This window comes from Oncorhynchus nerka, linkage group LG15 (assembly GCF_034236695.1).
Source record: "Oncorhynchus nerka isolate Pitt River linkage group LG15, Oner_Uvic_2.0, whole genome shotgun sequence".
Taxonomy (NCBI): domain Eukaryota; kingdom Metazoa; phylum Chordata; class Actinopteri; order Salmoniformes; family Salmonidae; genus Oncorhynchus; species Oncorhynchus nerka.
Genome location: NC_088410.1, coordinates 105,438,848 through 105,466,079, shown reverse-complemented (window position 1 = coordinate 105,466,079; position 27,232 = coordinate 105,438,848). Strand labels below are relative to the sequence as shown.

Sequence of the window (27,232 nt, the reverse complement as noted above, 5' to 3'; positions counted from 1 at the left end):
CCCGTAATAAACCTGAGTGGTGAGTTCTGTAGCTAGCACCCGTAATAAACCTGAGTGGTGAGTTCTGTAGCCAGCACCCGTAATAAACCTAAGTGGTGAGTTCTGTAGCCAGCACCCGTAATAAACCTGAGTGGTGAGTTCTGTAGCTAGCACCCGTAATAAACCTAAGTGGTGAGTTCTGTAGCTAGCACCCGTAATAAACCTGAGTGGTGAGTTCTGTAGCTAGCACCCGTAATAAACCTGAGTGGTGAGTTCTGTAGCTAGCACCCGTAATAAACCTGAGTGGTGAGTTCTGTAGCTAGCACCCGTAATAAACCTGAGTGGTGAGTTCTGTAGCCAGCACCCGTAATAAACCTAAGTGGTGAGTTCTGTAGCCAGCACCCGTAATAAACCTGAGTGGTGAGTTCTGTAGCCAGCACCCGTAATAAACCTGAGTGGTGAGTTCTGTAGCCAGCACCCGTAATAAACCTAAGTGGTGAGTTCTGTAGCTAGCACCCGTAATAAACCTGAGTGGTGAGTTCTGTAGCCAGCACCCGTAATAAACCTAAGTGGTGAGTTCTGTAGCCAGCACCCGTAATAAACCTAAGTGGTGAGTTCTGTAGCCAGCACCCGTAATAAACCTAAGTGGTGAGTTCTGTAGCTAGCACCCGTAATAAACCTGAGTGGTGAGTTCTGTAGCCAGCACCCGTAATAAACCTAAGTGGTGAGTTCTGTAGCTAGCACCCGTAATAAACCTGAGTGGTGAGTTCTGTAGCCAGCACCCGTAATAAACCTAAGTGGTGAGTTCTGTAGCTAGCACCCGTAATAAACCTGAGTGGTGAGTTCTGTAGCTAGCACCCGTAATAAACCTAAGTGGTGAGTTCTGTAGCTAGCACCCGTAATAAACCTAAGTGGTGAGTTCTGTAGCCAGCACCCGTAATAAACCTGAGTGGTGAGTTCTGTAGCCAGCACCCGTAATAAACCTGAGTGGTGAGTTCTGTAGCTAGCACCCGTAATAAACCTGAGTGGTGAGTTCTGTAGCTAGCACCCGTAATAAACCGAAGTGCACAATGATAAGCAGCATCCAGCGATTTAAGTGTTGATGCCGTAGCATGCATGTAAATAATATCCCCATTATCTATAACAGACATAAAAGTAGCTTTAACCCCTTTAACCAACTCCAACGGCTCTGACTGGATGCCGTCGACTCTTATTCGTCGATACTTATTTTCCACCATAATTTGCAAATAAATTCATAAAAATCCTACAATGTGATTTTCTGGATTTTTTTTCTCATTTTGTCTGTCATAGTTGAAGTGTACCTATGATGAAAATTACAGGCCTCATCTTTTTAAGTGGGAGAACTTGCACAATTGGTGGCTCACTAAATACTTTTTTGCCCCACTGTATGTATGTATGTATGTATGTATGTATGTATGTATGTATGTATGTATGAAGAAGCTGATTAAATAGCATGATCATTACACAGGTGCACCTTGTGCAGGGGACAATATAAGGCCACTCTAAAATGCGCAGTTTTGAGGGAGCATGCAATTGGCATGCTGACTGCAGGCATGTCCACCAGAGCTGTTGCCAGAGAATTGAAATGTTAATTTCTCTACCATAAACCACATGTAACCACGCCAGCCCAGGAACTCCACATCTGGCTTCTTGCAGGATCGTCTGAGAGAGTGCTGAGGAGTATTTCTGTCTATAATAAAAGCCCTTTTGTAGAGAAAAACTCATTCTGATTGGCTGGCTCCCCAGTGAGCAACACCAGTTGAGAACCAATGTAACACTTTCCCCTGCAATAAACCCTTACATTCAAAATGGATTCAATTCATCTTTTCCCACACACACACACACACACACACACACACACTAGCCCATAATAACAAAGTGAAAACATGTTTTTGACATGTTTGCAAATATATTAAATTCAATACAGAAATAGCTCATTTAAGTTTTCACACCCCCGAGTCAATACATGTTAGAATCAGCTGTGAGTCTTTCTGGGTCTCTAAGGGGCTCTGGGTCTCTAAGGGGCGCTGGGTCTCTAAGGGGCGCTGGGTCTCTAAGGGTCTCTGGGTCTCTAAGGGGCTCTGGGTCTCTAAGGGGCTCTGGGTCTCTAAGGGGCTCTGGGTCTCTAAGGGGCTCTGGGTCTCTAAGGGGCTCTGGGTCTCCTTTCCACACCTGGATTGTACAATATTTGCACATGATTCTTTCTTAAATTCTTCAAGCTCTGTCAAGTTGGTTGTTGATCATAGACAGCCATTTTCAAGTCTTTACATAGATATTTAAGCTGATTTAAGTCAAAACTCAAACTCAGCCACTCAGGAACCGACAATGTCATCTTGGTAAGCAAGTAGATTTGGCCTTGTCTGGAGAAGCAACCGAAGTAAGACCCTTCCGAGAGGAAGAACGCCTGTATCTTTGTTGCTATTGGGTGTATTGATACACCATCCAAAGTGGAATTAATAACTTCACCATGCTCAAAGGGATTTTCAATGTCTGATTTTAAAAATGTTTACCCATGTACCAATAGGTGAGTCCCCCTTTCTTTGTGAGGCATTGGTTTGTTTGAAATTCAATGCTTGACTGAGAGACATATAATTGTATGTGTGGGGTACATAGACGAGGTAGCCATTCAAAAGTAACGTTAAACACAGAGTCCATGCGAACCACTGCTTTTAACCAGGGCAAGGTGACCGAATACAAACAGTGCAGCAATTCCCTCCGCAAGGCTATCAAACAAGCTAAGTGTCGGTATAGAGACAAAGTAGAATCTCAATTCAACGGCTCAGACACAAGAGGTATGTGGCAGGGTCTACAGTCAATCACGGATTACAAAAAGAAAACCATAGGACAAGGACATCCCTGCCGGCCAAACCCTTCCCTAAACTGGAGGACGCTGGGCCAATTGTGCGCCACCCCACGGGTCTCCCGGTCGCTGCGACAGAGCCTGGACTCGAACCCAGAATCTCTAGTGGCCTTAGACCAATGCACCACTCGGGAGGCCAAATGACTGCAGGTTAAGACCAGCCATACTATATGCCAGTGAAACGGAATATCACGCACTCAGAAATGTCATTATTCTGCTGGAGGTGAATAACACAAAAGGGGACATGTTATGGTCTTGTGAAGACTGGCTGAATTCTGGCAAAGAGTTGAAGAGTTTACTTGCATTTAAGAGCAGTTGGAGGTCATGGAAGAAGAGTTGTATGGCACTGAAGCTCATCTTTAGGTTAGTTAACACAGTGTCCAAAGAAGGGCCAGAAGTATACAGAATGGTGTCGTCTGTGTAGAGGTGGATCAGAGAATCACCAGCAGCAAGAGTGACATCATTGTTAGATACAGACAAAAGAGTCAGCCCGAGAATTGAACCATGTGGCACCCCCATAGAGACTGCCAGAGGTCCGGACAACAGGCCCTCCGATTTGACACACTGAACTCTGTCTGAGAAGTAGTTGGTGAACCAGGCGAGGCAATCATTTGAGAAACCAAGGCTGTCGAGTCTGCCGATAAGAATGTGGTGATTGACAGAGTCGAAAGCCTTGGCCAGGTTGATGAATACGGCTGCACAGTTCTGTCTTTTAGCGTGGCTGAGGTGCACCCATGACCAGCTTGGAAACAAGATTGCACAGCGGAGGTACGGTGGGATTTGAAATTGTTGGTGATCTGTTTGTTAACTTGGCTTTCAAAGACCTTAGAAAGGCAGGGTAGGATAGATATAGGTCTGTAGCAGTTTGGGTCTAGAGTGTCTCCCACTTTGAAGAGGTGGATGACCGCGGCAGCTTTCCAGTCTTTGGGGATCTCAGACGATACGAAAGAGAGGTTGAACAGGCTAGTAATAGAGGTTGCAACAATTGCGGCGGATAATTTTTAGAAAGAGAGGGTCCAGATTGTCTAGCACAGCTGATTTGTAGGGGTCCAGATTTTGCAGCTCTTTCAGATCATCAGCTATCTGGATTTGGGTGAAGGAGAAATGGAGGAGGCTTGGGCAAGTTAATGAATTATCATTGATCTAGTTTATTCTTACCAATCACTTAAAATATATTTAATAATGATCTCTTAGCTAGATTGATGACTGTGGGCATTTTTCTTACTTTTTGTTGTTCTATATAGAGACAGCTAGAAGGTCCATGGGTCATATTAGATTGTTGTTCTATATAGAGACAGCTAGAAGGTCCATGGGTCATATTAGATTGTTGTTCTATATAGAGACAGCTAGAAGGTCCATGGGTCATATTAGATTGTTGTTCTACATAGAGACAGCTAGAAGGTCCATGGGTCATATTAGATTGTTGTTCTATATAGAGACAGCTAGAAGGTCCATGGGTCATATTAGATTGTTGTTCTACATAGAGACAGCTAGAAGGGCACTGGATCTCAGTGCAAGAGGTGTCACTGCAGTCCCTGGTTCAAATCCAGGCTGCATCACATCCGGCCGTGATTGGGAGTCCCATAGGGCGGTGCACAAATGGCCCAGCATCGTCCAGGTTTGGCATGGGGAAGGCAGTCATTGTAAATAATATTTTTTTCTTAAATGACTTGCCAGGTTAAATAAAAAAATATCCACAACATCATAGTTAGAAAGCCTGTACAGAATAAAAAATATTCCAAAACATACATGCTGTTTGCAAGTCAAGTAAAACTGCAAAGGTGGCAAGAATTTTTTGTCCTGAACAGAAAGAGTTGTATTGTGTTGAATTTGCCCCAACATAATACATCACTGTGTACCACTCCATATTTTCAAGCATGGTGGTGGCTGCATCATGTCATGGGTATGCTTGTTATCGTTAAGGACTGCAGAGTTTTTAAGGATAAAATGAACAAAAATGGATCTAAGCAAAGGCAAAATCCTAGAGGAAAACCTGGTTCAGTCTGCTTTCCACCAGGCACTGGGAGATTCACTTTTTAGCAGGACAACCGGAGTGGCTGAGTTAAAGTTTTGACTTAAATTGGCTTGACAATCTATGGGAAGACCTGAAAATGGTTGTCTAGCAATGATCAACAAACAATTTGACCGAACTTGATTCATTTTTAAAAGAATAAATAGGCAACTGTTGCACAATCCAGGTGTGGAAAGCTCTTACGGAGTTTTTCCTAGACCCCATGCTTCTACATCTGCATTGCTTGATGTTTGGGGTTTTAGGATGGGTTTCTGTACAGCACTTTGTGACATCAGCTGATGTAAAAAGGGCTTTATAAATACATTTGATTGATTGATTATCCTTACCCAGAAATACTCACAACTGGAATCGCTGCCAAAGGTGATTCTAACATGTATTGACTCAGGGGTGTGAATACTTATGTAAATGAGATGTTTCCGTATTTAATTTTCAATACATTTGAAATGTCCAAAAACACGTTTTCACTTTGTCATTATGGGGTATTATGTGTAGATGGGGGAGAATTGTTTTTCTTTAATCTATTTTGAATTCAGGCTGTAATGACAAAAATGTGGAATAAGTCAAGGCTATAATGTACCTTTCCATATCTGTACAGCAGGTTCTCCACTGTGGAGCCAAAATGGGCCACGTTCTGCTCCAGTTTCTTGGCACTGTCCTGGGAGAGAATAGGGGACAGGGAAACTATGACTTTATTTATACATTCCATTCACTCAGTAGATCATGGTTTCCCAACCCTCTCCTCGGCCACCTCAGACTTTTTAGCATTTTGTTTTAACCCTAAACAGGCCTACCTGATTCAATTAGTCAAAGGCTTGATGATTAGTTGACTAATTGAATCAGGTGCACCAATTTAGGGCTAAAACAAACACGCGGAACGGAACGTCTGGGATGCCCGAGGAGAGGGTTGGGAAACTCTGCATTAGATCCTTCCCACCGAAGTGACAGAATGGTTCTAAAACAACATGTGGCAGAATGGTTCTAAAACAACATGTGGCAGAATGGTTCTAAAACAACATGTGGCAGAATGGTTCTAAAACAACATGTGGCAGAATGGTTCTAAAACAACATGTGGCAGAATGGTTCTAAAACAACATGTGGCAGAATGGTTCTAAAACAACATGTGGCAGAATGGTTCTAAAACAACATGTGGCAGAATGGTTCTAAAACAACATGTGGCAGAATGGTTCTAAAACAACATGTGGCAGAATGGTTCTAAAACAACATGTGGCAGAATGGTTCTAAAACAACATGTGGCAGAATGGTTCTAAAACAACATGTGGCAGAATGGTTCTAAAACATGTGACAGAATGGTTCTAAAACAACATGTGACAGAACGCAGGGTTTGTACTGACAGTGGCAAGTCAAATTCAAGGACATTCAAGTACTTTTTCAAGCAATAATATTTATTTTCAAGGACCATCAATTTGTAAATGTTACTATTATTCAACTGTTTCTAGTCGCTTCCGACTGGCAGCTTTAGTGTCGCCGGTCTGGAGAGTGGGCTGTGTGAGGAAAACGGCAGGAGCACGGGAACGGCAGGAGCACGGCTGCTGCTTGATACAGCGGAATATTGCGGGTGCCCCAAGAATGAGGCAATTGGCAAAAAAGCTCTGAAGGTTGTTGCAAAGAAAATGTCCCAATGCAGAACTGGTGCCAGCACAGGATGCAGCATTGTCTTTTCCCAACCTTTTCTAACCCTAACCCTAACCCCTAACCCTAACCCCTAACCCTTCATGAGGCCCTTCATGAGGCCCTTCATGAGGCCCTTCATGAGGCCCTTCGGGGCCAGTTCACCCACTCGCAATGTCAGTCTGACACGTTTTGCACCTTACACAGTGTGGGTTGGTGGGGTCCAGTGACATAGTGGTAAAAAAGGTGGGTCAACTATACTGAACAGAAATATAAAACCCAACATGCAAAGTGTTGGTACCATGTTTCATGAGCTGAAATAAAAGATCCCAGAAACGTTCCATTTGCACAAAACGCAGAATTTAAAATCAACATTTGCCCGTCATTTTAGCTATCGATGTGACGCTTGGTGGCGCCTAATCAGTCTGTTTAGTACCGGTCTTGTCCAAGTGGCAGTGTGGGTGGAATGAGCGAGCTCGCCTGAAACACCTGAGGAAATAAACCGTGGTAGGTCTGCCTGGAAATTAATTCGCAAGATCAATACATTTTACTAATACTTTCAAGTACCAACTTTGCATTAAAGACTAAAATTGGTTACAGAAAATTGTAATAAGTAATAATATAAACCTGTTTCATTTAAGGACCAAAATATTGACAGCTGAATGTAAAATAGTTGGGAAGAGATTGTCGATGTACCGATTCCATGGCATATGAATTGACACGCAAAACGCCGGATTCAAAACGTAGAATTTTTCTATTTAAATTATTATACAATATTCTTGCAACCAATCTTCCCTGCTCTGCAGATTTTGCTGTGAGGAGGAAGAGTCACTAGATCATTTATTTTGGTACTGTCCATAATGTAGCTCGTTTTTGGTCACAGGTCCAGGAATGGCTGAAGAATTGCAATATATACCTAGAGCTATGCAAATCGTCTGGGTAGACATTTTATTTGCTGTTCAGAAGTCTTATGGCTTGGGGGTAGAAGCTGTTTAGAATCCTCTTGCACTTAGACTTGGTGCTCCGGTACTGGTTGCCGTGCGGTAGCAGAGAGAACAGTCTATGACTAGGTTGGCTGGAGTCTGACCATTTTTAGGGCCTTCCTCTGACATCTCTTGGTATAGAGGTCCTGGATGGCAGGAAGCTTGGCCCCGATGATGTACTGGGCCATACGCACTACTATCTTTTCAGTCTCCTGAGGGGGAATAGGTTTGTCGTGCCCTTTTCACGACTGTCTTGGTGTGCTTGGGCCATGTTAGTTTGTTGGTGATGTGGACGCCAAGGAACTTGAAGCTATCAACCTGCTCCACTACAGCACCGTTGATGAGAATGGGGACATGCTCATTCCTCCTTTTCCTGTAGTCACAATCATCTCCTTTGTCTTGATCACATTGAGGGAGAGGTTGTTGTCCTGGCACCACATGGTCAGGTCTCTGACCTCCTCCCTATAGTCTCATCATTGTCGGTGATCAGGCCTATCACTGTTGGGTCATCAGCAAACTTAATTGTTATTGTTTACTCCAATTGGGGGAGGGGTGGTAGGGTTTGTGGGGAACAATAAGGGAAGGTATATTCTTTAAAAAGTGTGTTCAAAAGTTTGGGGTCACTAAGAAATGTCCACATGCCATTGGAACACAGGAGTGGTGGTTGCTGATAATGGGCCTATGTAGATATTCTGTTTCCAGCTACAATAGTCATTTACAACATTAACATAGTCTACATGTATTTCTGATAATTTTGATGTTATTTTAAATGGACAAAAAATGTGCTTTTCTTTAAAAAACAAGGACATTTCCAAGTGACCCCAAACTTTTGAACAGTAGTGTATATATTTACCTCCAAAAATATGGAGGATGGAAATGATGCAGAGAATTATATTGATGAAAGCAACAATCTATGCTCAATATTAAAGCTGATCCACCCACTACAAGAAATCATTTAAAAAAACATAAAAATAAAATAACATGAGAAAATGTCTTAACTTTGTCCCCATTTCAAGGTATTCCAGTACGTCATTTAGACAGGGCTTGACCACTGCTGAGTTCACTAGATAAGGGCTCTTCTTAACCAGACTAAATTATGGGACTTACGGGGATCATCAACTAGAATGTTGCAGGATGATTTTTTCTTGAGCAGATGGTCAGAACATAATTACCAATTATTTGTAGAGTGCAAATTGACAGCAAGAAGCCCAAACCCAATATAATATTTGACTAAAACAATCATTTCAAACCTTGCTTACTTTAGTATACGATCACAAATATCTCTCATGTGTGGGAATACTTTGGAACAGATTTTCCCAAAGTATCACTTGTATCACTTGGGGCTTATTTTTAACAGTACTTTAGGTCCAACAATTACACAAATAAAATAACCATTGGGCCAAATCCGGCCAGTGGGTCACCAGTTAGGGAACCCTGACTTAAGGTAACAACCTGTACAGTAAGCCTGTGGGGTTCAATAAGGTTCAAAACAATCCCGCCACATTAGGATGTTCCAGCCATGTTTATAGTATTATATGCACAGTACATTCAGAAAGTAATCAGACTCCTTGACTTTTCCCACAGTTACGTTACAGCCTTATTCTAAAATGGATCAAATATTTCCCCCCCCTCATCAATCTACACACAATACCCCATAATGACAAAGCCAACACAGTTTTGAAGTTTTTGCAAAATGTTAAAAAAATGGAAAAAAAATGGAAAAAAAAAATGTATCTACATACAGTACAAGTCAATAGTTGACACACCTACTCATTCCTATTTTCTACATTGTAGAATAATAGTGAATACATCAAAACATTGAAATAACACATATGGAATCATTTAGTAACCAAAAAAAAAAAAAGTGTTAAACATATCAAAATATATTTGATATTTGAGATTCTTTGCCTTGAGAGCTTTGCACACTCTTGGCATTCTCTCAACCATCTTCACGAGGTAGTCACCTGGAATGCATTTCAATTAACAGGTGTGCCTTGTTAAAAGTTAATTTGTGGAATTTCTTTCCTTCTTAATGCGTTTGAGCCAATCAGTTGTGTTGTGACAAGGTAGGGCTGGTATACAGAAGATAGCCCAATTTGGTAAAAGACCAAGTCCATATTATGGCAAGAACAACTCAAATAAGCGAAGAGAAACGACAGTCCATCATTACTTTATGACATGAAGGTCAGTCCATCATTACTTTATGACATGAAGGTCAGTCCATCATTACTTTATGACATGAAGGTCAGTCCATCATTACTTTATGACATGAAGGTCAGTCCATCATTACTTTATGACATGAAGGTCAGTCCATCATTACTTGATGACATGAAGGTCAGTCCATCATTACTTGATGACATGAAGGTCAGTCCATCATTACTTGATGACATGAAGGTCAGTCCATCATTACTTGATGACATGAAGGTCAGTCCATCATTACTTGATGACATGAAGGTCAGTCCATCATTACTTGATGACATGAAGGTCAGTCCATCATTACTTTATGACATGAAGGTCAGTCCATCATTACTTTATGACATGAAGGTCAGTCCATCATTACTTTATGACATGAAGGTCAGTCCATCATTACTTTATGACATGAAGGTCAGTCCATCATTACTTTATGACATGAAGGTCAGTCCATCATTACTTTATGACATGAAGGTCAGTCCATCATTACTTTATGACATGAAGGTCAGTCCATCATTACTTTATGACATGAAGGTCAGTCCATCATTACTTTATGACATGAAGGTCAGTCCATCATTACTTTATGACATGAAGGTCAGTCCATCATTACTTTATGACATGAAGGTCAGTCCATCATTACTTTATGACATGAAGGTCAGTCCATCATTACTTTATGACATGAAGGTCAGTCCATCATTACTTTATGACATGAAGGTCAGTCCATCATTACTTTATGACATGAAGGTCAGTCCATCATTACTTTATGACATGAAGGTCAGTCCATCATTACTTTATGACATGAAGGTCAGTCCATCATTACTTTATGACATGAAGGTCAGTCCATCATTACTTTATGACATGAAGGTCAGTCCATCATTACTTTATGACATGAAGGTCAGTCCATCATTACTTTATGACATGAAGGTCAGTCCATCATTACTTTATGACATGAAGGTCAGTCCATCATTACTTTATGACATGAATGTCAGTCCATCATTACTTTATGACATGAAGGTCAGTCCATCATTACTTTATGACATGAAGGTCAGTCCATCATTACTTTATGACATGAAGGTCAGTCCATCATTACTTTATGACATGAAGGTCAGTCCATCATTACTTTATGACATGAAGGTCAGTCCATCATTACTTTATGACATGAAGGTCAGTCCATCATTACTTTATGACATGAAGGTCAGTCAATCTGGAACATTTCAAGAACGTTCTTCAAGTGCAGTCGCAAAACCATCATCCAGCGCTATGATGAAACTGGCTCTCATGAGGACCGCCACAGGAAAGGAAGACCCAGAGTTACCTCTGCTGCAGAGGATCAGTTCATTAGAGTTAACTGGCTCTCATGAGGACCGCCACAGGAAAGGAAGACCCAGAGTTACCTCTGCTGCAGAGGATCAGTTCATTAGAGTTAACTGGCTCTCATGAGGACCGCCACAGGAAAGGAAGACCCAGAGTTACCTCTGCTGCAGAGGATCAGTTCATTAGAGTTAACTGGCTCTCATGAGGACCGCCACAGGAAAGGAAGACCCAGAGTTACCTCTGCTGCAGAGGATCAGTTCATTAGAGTTAACTGGCTCTCATGAGGACCGCTACAGGAAAGGAAGACCCAGTGTTACCTCTGCTACAGGAAGACCCAGAGTTACCTCTGCTGCAGAGGATAAGTTCATTAGAGTTAACTGGCTCTCATGAGGACCGCCACAGGAAAGGAAGACCCAGTGTTACCTCTGCTGCAGAGGATCAGTTCATTAGAGATACCAGACTCAGAAATTGCCAAATAAATGCTTCACAAAAGTTCAAGAAACAGACCCATCGCAACAACTGTTCAGAGGATAATGCATGAATCAGGCCTTCATGGTCGAATTGCTGCAAAGAAACCACTACTAAAGGATAGCAATAAGAAGAAGATACTTGCTTGGGCCAAGAAACACGAGCAATGGACATTAGACCGGTTGAAATCTGTCCTTTAGTCTGATGTGAGTTTTTTTTTTAGGTTTTTGGTTCCAACCGCTGTGTCTTTGTGAGATGCAGAGTAGGTGAACGGATGATCTCTGCATGTGTGGTTCCCACCGTGAAGCATGGAGGAGGAGGTGTGACGGTGTGGGGGTGCTTTGCTGATGACACTCAGTGATTTATTTAGAATTCAAGGCACATTTAACCAGCATGGTTACCATAGTATTCTGTAGCGATACACCATCCCATGTGGTTTGCGCTTAGTGGGACTATCATTTGTTTTTCAACAGGACAATGACCCAACACACTCCCAGGCTGTGTAAGGGCTATTTGACTGTGAGTATGCAACCTAGACAACGCAGGAGTGGGTTCGGGACAAGTCTCTGAATGTCCTTGAGTGGCCCAGCCAGAGCCCGGACTTGAACCTGATCTAACATCTCTGGAGAGACCTGAAAATAGCTGTGTAGTGACGCTCCCCATCCAACCTGACAGAGCCCCAAATACAGTTGTGCCAAGCTGGTAGCGTCATACCCAAGAAGACTCGAGGCTGTAATCGCTGCCAAAGGTGCTTCAACAAAGTACTGAGTAAAGGGTCTGAATACTCAAGTAAATGTGATAGTTTATTTTTTATAAATTTGCACATAAAAACATTTTGCTTTGTCATTATTGGATATTGATGAGATTGATGAGGGGGAAAAAAACAATTGAATCTATTTTAGAATAAGGCTGTAACGTAACAAAATGAAGAAAAAGTTAAGGGGTCTGAATACTTTCCGAATGCACTGTAGTACTGCATATGAGGTACGTACCGTCCCATTCAGTCCCAGGGTTAGGGGTTATAGGTTAAATAAAGGTACGCACCGCCAGACCAGGATGCACCACCCCATCCATCCCAGTCAGTCCAAGGTCCACCTTCCTCCCCAACGCATCTCCCAACTTCCTGCCCAACATCTCCAAGGCCACACCCACATTCCCCTTCTTCATCTCCCTGATTGGACAAGGCAGAGAGACAGATGACAATTTCAGAATGTTACAGATAGAAATGTAATGAATTGAGCTGATGTGTGTGTATGTATATATATATATATATATATATATATATATATATATATATATATATATATATATATATATATATATATACACACACACACACACATAAGAGTATGTGGACACCCCTTCAAATGAGTGGATTCGGCTATTTCAGCCACACACGTTGCTGACAGGTGAATAAAATCTAAACCAGCAATCGCCATAGTATAACACTGGCAGTATAATGGCCTTACTGAAAAGCTCTGTGAATTTCAACGAGGTCCATACAGAAATATTTTGTTGAGATCGTGTGGAAGAACTTGACTGGCCCGCACAGAGCCCTGACCTCAACCCCATCGAACACCTTTGGGATGAATTGGAACGCAAACTGTGAGCCAGGCCTTATTGCCCAACATCAGAGCAATGATCTAGTGGAAAGCCTTCCCAGAAGAGTGGAGGCTGTTATAGCAACAAAGGGGGGAACAACTCCATATTAAAGCCCATGATTTGGGAATGAGATGTTTGACGAGCACGTGTCCACATACTTTTGGTCATGAAACTTATCTTAAAAAGGTGCCATATGCAGAAATCACACCACCATTTCATGGTTGCTAAAATTGTAATAGTTTGCCTAATTTCAGTTTGTGACAAAACAAGCAAGTATAGTGTGGAGAATCATTTGAAGCTGGTGTACAAAACCAAAAGACGAAAAAAAAACTAAGAAATACAAAAAAATAGAACAGATCTACCGATTCTTAGACTTGCTTTCAATGCGAATGCCAGATCTACAACTCACATTTCTATATGAATTTGGTCAGGTCGTCCAAAAAGTTACTTACTTGATTTTGCCTGTCAGTATTTTTCCAGCATACTGCATCCCAGTCAGAGCTATGTACATCCTCAGGATCTCATTGGTGCCCTGACGAGACAGAACACAACATCAAGTAAAGACCTCTTCATAACTACAATCTAACATCTTCATATCTCCAGGGAGATTCAGTGCCTTCAGAGGGTATTCACACCCCCTGACTGGTACAGAGCCTTCAGAAAGTATTCACACCCCTTGACTGGTACAGAGCCTTCAGAAGGTATTCACACCCCTTAACTGGTACAGAGCCTTCAGAAGGTATTCACACCCCCTGACTGGTACAGAGCCTTCAGAAAGTATTCACACCCCTTAACTGGTACAGAGCCTTCAGAAGGTATTCACACCCCTTGACTGGTACAGAGCCTTCAGAAGGTATTCACACCCCCTGACTGGTACAGAGCCTTCAGAAGGTATTCATACCCCTTGACTGATACAGAGCCTTCAGAAGGTATTCACACCCCTTGACTGATACAGAGCCTTCAGAAGGTATTCACACCCCTTGACTGATACAGAGCCTTCAGAAGGTATTCACACCCCTTGACTGATACAGAGCCTTCAGAAGGTATTCACACCCCTTGACTGGTACAGAGCCTTCAGAAGGTATTCACACCCCTTGACTGGTACAGAGCCTTCAGAAGGTATTCACACCCCTTGACTGGTACAGAGCCTTCAGAAGGTATTCACACCCCTTGACTGATACAGAGCCTTCAGAAGGTATTCACACCCCCTGACTGGTACAGAGCCTTCAGAAAGTATTCACACCCCTTGACTGGTACAGAGCCTTCAGAAGGTATTCACACCCCTTAACTGGTACAGAGCCTTCAGAAGGTATTCACACCCCCTGACTGGTACAGAGCCTTCAGAAAGTATTCACACCCCTTAACTGGTACAGAGCCTTCAGAAGGTATTCACACCCCTTGACTGGTACAGAGCCTTCAGAAGGTATTCACACCCCTTGACTGGTACAGAGCCTTCAGAAGGTATTCACACCCCTTGACTGGTACAGAGCCTTCAGAAGGTATTCACACCCCTTGACTGGTACAGAGCCTTCAGAAGGTATTCACACCCCTTGACTGATACAGAGCCTTCAGAAGGTATTCACACCCCTTGACTGATACAGAGCCTTCAGAAGGTATTCACACCCCTTGACTGGTACAGAGCCTTCAGAAGGTATTCACACCCCTTGACTGATACAGAGCCTTCAGAAGGTATTCACACCCCTTGACTGGTACAGAGCCTTCAGAAGGTATCCACACCCCTTGACTGATACAGAGCCTTCAGAAGGTATTCACACCCCTTGACTGGTACAGAGCCTTCAGAAGGTATTCACACCCCTTGACTGATACAGAGCCTTCAGAAGGTATTCACACCCTTGACTGATACAGAGCCTTCTGATACAGAGCCTTCAGAAGGTATTCACACCCCTTGACTGATACAGAGCCTTCAGAAGGTATTCACACCCCTTGACTGGTACAGAGCCTTCAGAAGGTATTCACACCCCTTGACTGATACAGAGCCTTCAGAAGGTATTCACACCCCTTGACTGATACAGAGCCTTCAGAAGGTATTCAGCCTTCCCCTTGACTGATACAGAGCCTTCAGAAGGTATTCACACCCCTTGACTGGTACAGAGCCTTCAGAAGGTATTCACACCCCTTGACTGATACAGAGCCTTCAGAAGGTATTCACACCCCTTGACTGATACAGAGCCTTCAGAAAGTATTCACACCCCTTGACTGATACAGAGCCTTCAGAAGGTATTCACACCCCTTGACTGATACAGAGCCTTCAGAAGGTATTCACACCCCTTGACTGATACAGAGCCTTCAGAAAGTATTCACACCCCTTGACTGATACAGAGCCTTCAGAAGGTATTCACACCCCTTGACTGATACAGAGCCTTCAGAAGGTATTCACACCCCTTGACTGATACAGAGCCTTCAGAAGGTATTCACACCCCTTGACTGATACAGAGCCTTCAGAAAGTATTCACACCCCTTGACTGATACAGAGCCTTCAGAAGGTATTCACACCCCTTGACTGATACAGAGCCTTCAGAAGGTATTCACACCCCTTGACTGATACAGAGCCTTCAGAAGGTATTCACACCCCTTGACTGATACAGAGCCTTCAGAAAGTATTCACACCCCTTGACTGGTACAGAGCCTTCAGAAGGTATTCACACCCCTTGACTGGTACAGAGCCTTCAGAAGGTATTCACACCCCTTGACTGATACAGAGCCTTCAGAAGGTATTCACACCCCTTGACTGGTACAGAGCCTTCAGAAGGTATTCACACCCCTTGACTGATACAGAGCCTTCAGAAAGTGTAATTAATAACAAAGAGATATTCAATGTCTGATTTTATTTTTACCCATCTACAAATAGATGCCTTTCTTTGACAGGCATTGGAAAACCTCCCTGGTCTTTGTGGTTGGAAAACCCCCCTGGTCTTTGTGGTTGGAAAACCTCCCTGGTCTTTGTGGTTGGAAAACCTCCCTGGTCTTTGTGGTTGAATCTGTTTGAAATAGCTGAAGGCAGCATAAATAGATCTGAGGGGAATTTGTTAGTCAACTTAGATACATGTAGCTTACTTGTTGCCCTAGTAGACTAAATAAACCGTTGCTCAGCAGAATAATGTAATAGATCGATAGAATTAATGCTTCCATCTAGTTGACATCTCTGTCATCTTTCGTAGAGTAAAGACATATAGGGACCGGGGAGAAAACACAATAACACCAACAAAAATATATATAAATAAATAAACAAGTCGGGAAAGATTTTCAGCGCAAAATGCCCAAAACGACATCAGTTTGACCGGTTAAGGAGAAAGAAAGCTGTGAAAACGACCCAACGTGTTTCTAATAAAATATACATTAAAGCCGAACTGAAATCTTAAGTGGTTGAAATACTATCAGTGTTTGTGATGAAGACAGAGCCTCTACAGAAGGTATCTAACTGAGCATTGCATTCTCTCAAGATGCAGAAATAAATCAATCAGATTTCTCCTGTTCCCGAGTCATAACGTTGCCAACATTTGGTGTATCATTTTACAGTAATACATGCTTAATTCTGCAGGAGTTAATATTAAGGCCATGTGAGATGTTACAGACCTACAGTCAGTGTCCAGATTTCAAGTGTCCATTTAACCCCTCTGAACATGCCATTCCCTTGACATGCCATAGGCCTATCTGAATCATCACACATAACATAGCCAGCTCTGCTGTCATCCTCTTTCACTACTTCACCACATAACATAGCCAGCACTGCTGTCATCCTCTTTCACTACTTCACCACATAACATAGCCAGCACTGCTGTCATCCTCTTTCACTACTTCACCACATAACATAGCCAGCACTGCTGTCATCCTCTTTCACTACTTCACCACATAACATAGCCAGCACTGCTGTCATCCTCTTTCACTACTTCACCACATAACATAGCCAGCACTGCTGTCATCCTCTTTCACTACTTCACCACATAACATAGCCAGCACTGCTGTCATCCTCTTTCACTACTTCACCACATAACATAGCCAGCACTGCTGTCATCCTCTTTCACTACTTCACCACATAACATAGCCAGCACTGCTGTCATCCTCTTTCACTACTTCACCAAATCTTTCCCAAACATTATTTTTCTGGTCCTCCCTTCAAACTCTTCTTTCACAGTGTTTGTCTTATTGAATTAAACTTCAACAATGTACAGTGGGGCAAAAAAGTATTTAGTCAGCCACCAACTGTGCAAGTTCTCCCATTTAAAAAAATGAGAGAGGCCTGTAATTTTCATCATAGGTACACTTCAACTATGACAGACATAATGACTCATTTCTTTTCTCCAGAAAATCACATTGTAGGATTTTTTATGAATTTATTTGCAACTTATGGTGGTAAATAAGTATTTGGTCAATAACAAAAGTTTCTCAATACTTTGTTATATACCCTTTGTTGGCAATGACAGAGGTCAAACGTTTTCTGTAAGTCTTCACAAGGTTTTCACACACTGTTGCTGGTATTTTGGCCCATTCCTCCATGCAGATCTCCTCTAGAGCAGTGATGTTTTGGGGCTGTTGCTGGGCAACACGGACTTTCAACTCCCTCCAAAGATTTTCTATGGGGTTGAGATCTGGAGACTGGCTAGGCCACTCCAGGACCTTGAAATGCTTCTTACGAAGCCACTCCTTCGTTGCCCGGGCGGTGTGTTTGGGATCATTGTCATGCTGAAAGACCCAGCCACGTTTCATCTTCAATGCCCTTGCTGATGGAAGGAGGTTTTCACTCAAAATCTCACGATACATGGCCCCATTCATTCTTTCCTTTACACAGATCAGTCGTCCTGGTCCCTTTGCAGAAAAACAGCCCCAAAGCATGATGTTTCCACCCCCATGTTTCTATTTTGGTTTCATCTGACCATATGACATTCTCCCAATCTTCTTCTGGATCATCCAAATGCTCTCTAGCAAACTTCAGACGGGCCTGGACATGTATTGGCTTAAGCAGGGAGACACGTCTGGCACTGCAGGATTTGAGTCCCTGGTGGCGTAATGGGTTACTAATGGTAGGCTTTGTTACTTTGGTCCCAGGTCTCTGCAGGTCATTCACTAGGTTCCCCGTGTGGTTCTGGGATTTTTGCTCACCGTTCTTGTGATCATTTTGACCCCACGGGGTGAGATCTTGCGTGGAGCCCCAGATCGAGGGAGATTATCAGTGGTCTTGTATGTCTTCCATTTCCTAATAATTGCTCCCACAGTTGATTTCTTCAAAACAAGCTGCTTACCTATTGTAGATTCAGCCTGGTGCAGGTCTACAATTTTGTTTCTGGTGTCCTTTGACAGCTCTTTGGTCTTGGCCATAGTGGAGTTTGGAGTGTGACTGTTTGAGGTTGTGGACAAGGTGTCTTTTATACTGATAACAAGTTCAAACAGGTGCCATTAATACAGGTAACGAGTGGAGGACAGAGGAGCCTCTTAAAGAAGAAGTTACAGGTCTGTGAGAGCCAGAAATCTTGCTTGTTTGTAGGTGACCAAATACATATTTTCCACCATAATTTGCAAATAAATTCATAAAAATCCTACAATGTGATTTTCTGGATTTTTTTTCTCATTTTGTCTGTCATAGTTGAAGTCTACCTATGATGAAAATTACAGGCCTCTCATCTTTTTAAGTGGGAGAACTTGCACAATTGGTGGCTGACTAAATACTTTTTTGCTCCACTGTACTTAAACAAACAAAACAAAAAGTTTTCTGCCTGTTCACAAAATCATTATTTGGCTCTGCAGGCTATTGGGCCCACGTACAGTTAAGCCCTACAGTTTAGGTGAATGCACTAATACCATAAAATAACGAAAGAGAAACCACAATGTAGCCTATAGATATAAATGAATGTATTTATGGTCTTGTTTCTCTTTACTCAACCCGCTCGCCACCCACCTACCCGCCCTTCAGCCACACAATAGTTCAGGACCCCCGAATCCCTACGCCCCGTGGATAGAACCGCAGGGACTGCGAGTTATGAGTCAACCCGCAAATCACTAGTATCTAGTCTGTCAAGGTGGACATCCGCCCTCTGGTGGACACTACATGGTTAACGCTGTATAACTCTGTTATTAAAAGGAGAAATACTACACTGTGTGTGTGATACCTCGAAGATGAGCAGGATACGGCAGTCTCTGAGGTAGCGTTCGTAGGGATAGTTCTTAGTGTAGCCCAGCCCTCCAAGAACCTGCAGAGCCTCAGACACACAGATCCAGCCTCCTTCAGAGCTGAACACCTACAGAGAGAGAGGTAAGCAAAGACACAGACAATAAGGTACTCTGTCATGCAACTAGTCACGAAACTTGTGTAGTGTAACCGTAGTGTGTCTATAGTGTAGTGTGTCTATAGGTGTAACAGCAGTGTGTCTATAGTGTAACAGCAGTGTGTCTATAGTGTAGTGTGTCTATAGTGTAACAGCAGTGTGTCTATAGTGTAACAGCAGTGTGTCTATAGGTGTAACAGCAGTGTGTCTACAGTGTAACAGCAGTGTGTCTATAGGTGTAACAGCAGTGTGTCTATAGGTGTAACAGCAGTGTGTCTATAGTGTAACAGCAGTGTGTCTATAGTGTAACAGCAGTGTGTCTATAGTGTAACAGCAGTGTGTCTATAGTGTAACAGCAGTGTGTCTATAGGTGTAACAGCAGTGTGTCTATAGGTGTAACAGCAGTGTGTCTATAGGTGTAACAGCAGTGTGTCTATAGTGTAACAGCAGTGTGTCTATAGTGTAACAGCAGTGAGTCTAGTGTAACAGCAGTGTCTACAGTGTAACAGCAGTGTCTATAGTGTAACAGCAGTGTGTATATAGTGTAACAGCAGTGAGTCTAGTGTAACAGCAGTGTCTACAGTGTAACAGCAGTGCGTCTATAGGTGTAACAGCAGTGTGTCTATAGGTGTAACAGCAGTGTGTCTACAGTGTAACAGCAGTGTGTCTATAGGTGTAACAGCAGTGTGTCTATAGGTGTAACAGCAGTGTGTCTATAGGTGTAACAGCAGTGTGTCTATAGGTGTAACAGCAGTGTGTCTATAGGTGTAACAGCAGTGTGTCTATAGGTGTAACAGCAGTGCGTCTACAGGTGTAACAGCAGTGCGTCTACAGGTGTAACAGCAGTGCGTCTATAGGTGTAACAGCAGTGCGTCTATAGGTGTAACAGCAGTGCGTCTATAGGTGTAACAGCAGTGTGTCTAAGTGTAACAGCAGTGTGTCTAAGTGTAACAGCAGTGTGTCTACAGTGTAACAGCAGTGTGTCTACAGTGTAACAGCAGTGTGTCTATAGTGTAACAGCAGTGTGTCTATAGTGTAACAGCAGTGTGTCTATAAGTGTAACAGCAGTGTGTCTATAAGTGTAACAGCAGTGTTTCTATAAGTGTAACAGCAGTGTGTCTACAGTGTAACAGCAGTGTGTCTACAGTGTAACAGCAGTGTGTCTACAGTGTAACAGCAGTGTGTCTACAGTGTAACAGCAGTGTGTCTACAGTGTAACAGCAGTGTGTCTATAGTGTAACAGCAGTGTGTCTACAGTGTAACAGCAGTGTGTCTATCATCCAGAAGATGGGCTCAGTAAAGGTGCATCAAAGCTGGGACAGAGCCGGGAAAAAGTGCTTCAATCTCATGGCTATCAGACTGTTAAATAGCCATCACTAGCCAGCTACCACCCGGTTACTCAACCCTGCACCTTAGAGGCTGCTGCCCTTTACACATAGACATGGAATCACTGGCCACGTTAATAATGGAACACTGGTCACTTTAGTAATGTTTACATACTGCTTTGCTAATTTCATATGTATATACACACTGTACTCCACTCCGACATTGCTCGTCCTAATATTTATAAATTCCATTATTTTACTTTTAAATGTGTGTAATGTTGGCAATTGTTACTGCACCGCTGGAGCTAGGGACACAAGCATAATGCTACACCTGCAATAACCTGCTAAATATGTGTATGTGACCAATTCAATTTGATTTGTACTCAAAGCATGCTAGCAAGTGTCTTCACTGACATTTTCAACCTGTCCCTGACCGAGTCTGTAATACCTACATGTTTCAAACAGACCACCATCATCCATGTGCCCAAGAAAGTGAAGGTAACATGCCTATATGATTACCACCCTGTAGCACTCACGTTGGTAAGGGTAGGCAACAACACATCCGCCACGCTGATCCTCAACACTGGGGCCCCTCAGAGGTGTGTGCTTAGTCCTCTCCTGTACTCCCTGTTCACCCACGACTGCATAGCCAATCAAGACTCCAATACCATCATTAAGTTTGCTGACTACAACACAGACAACGATGAGACAGCCTATAGGAAGGAGGTCAGAGACCTGGCAGTGTGTTGCCAGGCCAACAAAATCTCCCTCAATGTGAGCAAGACAAAGGAGCTGATTGTGGACAACAGGAAAAGGCGGGCCGAACAGGCTCCCATTAACATTGACGGGGCTGAAGTGGAGCGGGTTGAGAGCTTCAAGTTCCTTGGTGTCCACATCACCAACGAACTATCATGGTCCAAACACACCAAAACAGTCGTGAAGAGGGCACGACAACACCTTTTCCCCCTCAGGAGACTGAAAACATTTGGCATGGGTCCGGTTTCAACTGTTGCGCCTACGGCTATGGAACCCTGACCTGTTCACCGGATGTGCTACCTGTCCCAGACCTGCTGTTTTCAACTCTCTAGAGACAGCAGGAGTGGTAGAGTCTCTCTCAATGAACTGCTATGAAAAGCCAACTGACATTTACTCCTGAGGTGCTGACTTGCTGCACCCTCGACAACTACTGTGATTATTATTATTTGACCATGCTGGTCATTTATGAACATTTGAACATCTTGGTCATGTTCTGTTATAATCTCCACCCGGCACAGCCAGAAGAGGACTGGCCACCCCTTATAGCCTGGTTCCTCTCTAGGTTTCTTGCTAGGTTTGGCCTTTCTAGAGAGTTTTTCCTAGCCACCGTGCTTCTACACCTGCATTGCTTGCCGTTTGGGGTTTTACGCTGAGATATCAGCTGATGTAAGAAGGGCTTTATTTGATAAATAGCAGTAGTAGCGGCAGTAGTAGCAGTAGTTGTGGTAACAGTAGTAGTAACAGCAGTAGCAGTATTAGTAGTGTTAGTAGTAGCAGCAACAGCAGTAGTAGCAGCAGTATTAGTAGTAGCAGCAGTTTGTAGTAGTAGTTGCAGCAGTATTAGCAGTATTAGTAGTAGCAGCAGTATTAGTAGTAGCAGTTTGTAGTAGTAGTTGCAGCAGTATTAGCAGTATTAGTAGTAGCAGCAGCAGTATTAGTAGTAGTAGTAGTAGTAGCAGCAGTATTAGTAGTAGCAGTATTAGTAGTAGTAGTAGGAGTAGTAGTAGTAGCAGTATTAGTAGTAGCAGTATTAGTAGTAGTAGTAGTAGTAGCAGCAGCATTAGTAGTAGTAGTAGGAGTAGTAGTAGTAGCAGTATTAGTAGTAGCAGTATTAGTAGTAGTAGTAGTAGCAGCAGCATTAGTAGTAGTAGTAGGAGTATTAGTAGTAGCAGTATTAGTAGTAGTAGTAGTAGTAGTAGTAGTAGTAGCAGCAGCATTAGTAGTAGTAGTAGCAGCAGCAGTAGTAGTAGTAGCAGCAGTAGTAGTAGTAGTAGCAGTATTAGTAGCAGCAGTAGTAGTAGTAGCAGCAGTATTAGTAGTAGCAGCAGTAGTAGTAGCAGTATTAGTAGCAGCAGTAGTAGTAGTAGCAGCAGTATTAGTAGTAGCAGCAGTATTAGTAGTAGCAGTATTAGTAGTAGTAGTAGTAGTAGCAGCAGCATTAGTAGTAGTAGTAGCAGCAGTATTAGTAGTAGCAGCAGTATTAGTAGTAGCAGCAGTAGTAGTAGCAGCAGTAGTAGTAGTAGCAGCAGTATTAGTAGTAGCAGCAGTATTAGTAGTAGTAGTAGCAGCAGTATTAGTAGTAGCAGCAGTATTAGTAGTAGCAGCAGTAGTAGTAGCAGCAGTAGTAGTAGTAGCAGCAGTATTAGTAGTAGCAGCAGTATCAGTAGGTGCAGCAGCATTAGTAGTTGCAGCAGTATTAGTAGTTGCAGCAGTATTAGTAGTAGCAGCAGCATTAGTAGTAGCAGCAGTATTAGTAGTAGCAGCAGTATTAGTAGTTGCAGCAGCATTAGTAGTAGCAGCAGTATTAGTAGGTGCAGCAGTATTAGTAGGTGCAGCAGTATCAGTAGTAGCAGCAGCATTAGTAGTAGCAGCAGTATTAGTAGTAGCAGCAGTATTAGTAGTTGCAGCAGTATTAGTAGTAGCAGCAGTATTAGTAGGTGCAGCAGTATTAGTAGTTGCAGCAGTATTAGTAGTTGCAGCAGTATTAGTAGTAGCAGCAGCATTAGTAGTAGCAGCAGCATTAGTAGTAGCAGCAGTATTAGTAGTTGCAGCAGTATTAGTAGTAGCAGCAGTATTAGTAGTTGCAGCAGTATTAGTAGTAGCAGCAGTATTAGTAGTTGCAGCAGCATTAGTAGTAGCAGCAACAGCAGTAGTAGCAGCAGTATTAGTAGTAGCAGCAGTATTAGTAGTTGCAGCAGTATTAGTAGTTGCAGCAGTATTAGTAGTAGCAGCAGTATTAGTAGTTGCAGCAGTATTAGTAGTTGCAGCAGTATTAGTAGTTGCAGCAGTATTAGTAGTTGCATCAGTATTAGTAGTTGCATCAGTATTAGTCGTGTTAGTAGTAGCAGTAGTAATTTTAGTAGCAGAAGCAGTAGTAGTTTTAGTAACAGTAGTAGTAACACCCCAGTATAGTGGTAGAAAAAGTACCTTAACCATAGCAGCCTCTAGAGAACAGTCAGGGACCCCAGGTCGATCCATCATCCCAGCCGTCAGGTACGCCATGCTCTCCATCACAAATGCATTCTGGGCCATCACCGCAAACTTCTCTTGGATCATCCCAAACTCACTGAGGTTCTTACCAAACTGTTTCCTGCTGCCAGCGTACTCTGCTGTCATCTCTGGAGAGGGAGACATCACCATTATCATCATCATTACTATAACCATAATCATGATTATGAGCTTCTCACACTCTACAGCTTATACCGATGAGTTTCTTGATCATTCCAGAGCCGGCGCTGCCCATACTGAACCTGCCAGAGTTGAGGATGTTCATCGCTACCTGGATAATGACACATACAAAGAATCAGTAAAGGTTTGAGTGAAAACACGTGTACAAAGATATGGTAAACCATTCAAAACTAAATGGTGACAGTTAACGGTAGCACCAATACACCATGCAAATGACACAGCAAGGAGCCTTGTAGGCTTTTTGAATGTTCTTCAAATGGGCAAAAACGTAGCGCAATGGTCTTCAGCGTATAAACACAAGGCACCTAACATGTCGTTTTTTTCTCTATGCTCATACATTTACATTTAAGTCATTTAGCAGACGCTCTTATCCAAAGCGACTTACAAATTGGTGCATTCACCTTATGACATCCAGTGGAACAGTAGTGCATCTAAATCTTTTAAGGGGGTGAGAGGGATTACTTTATCCTATCCTAGGTATTCCTTAAAGAGGTGGGGTTTCAGGTGTCTCCGGAAGATGGTGATTGACTCCGCTGTCCTGGCGTCGTGAGGGAGTTTGTTCCACCATTGGGGGGCCAGAGCAGCGAACAGTTTTGACTGGGCTGAGCGGGAACTGTACTTCCTCAGTGGTAGGGAGTTGAGCAGGCCAGAGGTGGATGAACGCAGTCACTACATGCAGTCACTCTACTGGTCACTACATGCTACAACACCCTACCCTCTACTGGTCACTACATGCTACAACACCCTGCCCTCTACTGGTCACTACATGCTACAACACCCTGCCCTCTACCAGCCAGTACACCCTGCTGGCCACTACACCCTGCTGGCCACTACACCCTGCCCTCTACCAGCCACTACATGCTACAACACCCTACCCTCTACTGGTCACTACATGCTACAACACCCTGCCCTCTACTGGTCACTACATGCTACAACACCCTGCCCTCTACCAGCCAGTACATGCTACAACACCCTGCCCTCTACTGGCCACTACATGCTACAACACCCTGCCCTCTACTGGTCACTACATGCTACAACACCCTGCCTTCTACTGGCCACTACATGCTACAACACCCTGCCCTCTACTGGCCACTACATGCTACAACACCCTGCCCTCTACTGGTCACTACATGCTACAACACCCTGCCCTCTACTGGCCACTACCCTGCGGACATAGGACAGACAGTCGTCGTCAGAGCGCAGGACAGACAGTCGGTGGTCGGAGCGCAGGACAGACAGTCGGTGGTCGGAGCGCAAGGACAGACAGTCGGTGGTCGGAGAGCAGGACAGACAGTCGGTGGTCGGAGCGCAGGACAGACAGTCAGAGCGCAGGACAGACAGTCGTCGTCGGAGCGCAGGACAGACAGTCGGTGGTCGGAGCGCAGGACAGACAGTCGGTGGTCGGAGCGCAAGGACAGACAGTCGGTGGTCGGAGCGCAGGACAGACAGTCGGTGGTCGGAGCGCAGGACAGACAGTCGGTGGTCGGAGCGCAGGACAGACAGTCGGTGGTCGGAGCGCAAGGACAGACAGTCGGTGGTCGGAGCGCAGGACAGACAGTCGGTGGTCGGAGCGCAGGACAGACAGTCGGTGATCGGAGCGCAGGACAGACAGTCGGTGGTCGGAGCGCAGGACAGACAGTCGGTGGTCGGAGCGTAGGACAGACAGTCGGTGGTCGGAGCGCAGGACAGACAGTCGGTGGTCGGAGCGCAGGACAGACAGTCGGTGGTCGGAGCGCAGGACAGACAGTCGGTGGTCGGAGCGCAGGACAGACAGTCGGTGGTCGGAGCGCAGGACAGTCGGTGGTCGGAGCGCAGGACAGACAGTCGATGGTCGGAGCGCAGGACAGACAGTCGATGGTCGGAGCGCAGGACAGAGTCGTGGTCGGAGCGCAGGACAGACAGTCGGTGGTCGGAGAGCAGGACAGACAGTCGGGGTCGGAGCGCAGGACAGACAGTCAGAGCGCAGGACAGACAGTCGTCGTCGGAGCGCAGGACAGACAGTGGTGGTCGGAGCGCAGGACAGACAGTCGGTGGTCGGAGCGCAGGACAGACAGACGGTGGTCGGAGCGCAGGACAGACAGTCGGTGGTCGGAGCGCAGGACAGACAGTCGGTGGTCGGAGCACAGGACAGACAGTCGGTGGTCGGAGCGCAGGACAGACAGTCGATGGTCGGAGCGCAGGACAGACAGTCGGTGGTCGGAGCGCAGGACAGACAGTCGGTGGTCGGAGCGCAGGACAGACAGTCGGTGGTCGGAGCGCAGGACAGACAGTCGGAGCGCAGGACAGACAGTCGGAGCGCAGGACAGACAGTCGGAGCGCAGGACAGACAGTCGATGGTCGGAGCGCAGGACAGACAGTCGGTGGTCGGAGAGCAGGACAGACAGTCGTGGTCGGAGCGCAGGACAGACAGTCAGAGCGCAGGACAGACAGTCAGAGCGCAGGACAGACAGTCGGTGGTCGGAGCGCAGGACAGACAGTCGGTGGTCGGAGCGCAAGGACAGACAGTCGGTGGTCGGAGCGCAGGACAGACAGTCGATGGTCGGAGCGCAGGACAGACAGTCGATGGTCGGAGGACAGCAGTTGATGGTCGGACAGACAGTCGGTTGATGGTCGGAGCGCAGGACAGACAGTCGTCGTCGGAGCGCAGGACAGACAGTCGGTGGTCGGAGCGCAGGAGACAGTCGGTGGTCGGAGCACAGGACAGTCAGAGCACAGGACAGACAGTCAGAGCGCAGGACAGACAGTCGATGGTCGGAGCGCAGGACAGACAGTCGTCGTCGGAGCGCAGGACAGACAGTCGGTGGTCGGAGCGCAGGACAGACAGTCGGTGGTCGGAGCGCAGGACAGACAGTCGGTGGTCGGAGCACAGGACAGTCAGAGCACAGGACAGACAGACAGTCAGAGCACAGGACAGACAGTCAGAGCACAGGACAGACAGTCAGAGCACAGGACAGACAGTCGGAGCACAGGACAGACAGTCGGAGCAAAGGTGAATGCACCAATTTGTAAGTCGCTCTGGATAAGAGCGTCTGCTAAATGACTTAAATGTAAATGTAGGACAGACAGTCGGAGCACAGGACAGACAGTCGGAGCACAGGACAGACAGT

At 44.5% G+C, this 27,232-nt stretch overlaps 1 protein-coding gene across 5 annotated transcripts in view; it reads right to left on the bottom strand.

Annotated features, from left to right (window-relative positions):
* Positions 1–27,232, bottom strand: part of acad9 (acyl-CoA dehydrogenase family, member 9) — a 55,559-nt gene that overhangs the window by 13,455 nt on the left and 14,872 nt on the right. For 4 of the 5 annotated variants that reach the window (XM_065002121.1, XM_065002123.1, XM_065002124.1 and 1 more), the window contains exons 9-14: positions 24,141–24,216; positions 23,865–24,055; positions 19,201–19,329; positions 13,531–13,610; positions 12,521–12,647; positions 5,470–5,547 (exon numbers count right to left, since the gene is read on the bottom strand). In XM_065002121.1, the coding sequence (XP_064858193.1) occupies positions 5,470–5,547; positions 12,521–12,647; positions 13,531–13,610; positions 19,201–19,329; positions 23,865–24,055; positions 24,141–24,216 (681 nt within the window). The remainder of the gene's footprint in view (positions 1–5,469; positions 5,548–12,520; positions 12,648–13,530; positions 13,611–19,200; positions 19,330–23,864; positions 24,056–24,140; positions 24,217–27,232) is intronic. The other variant, XM_065002122.1, reaches the window with a different exon arrangement.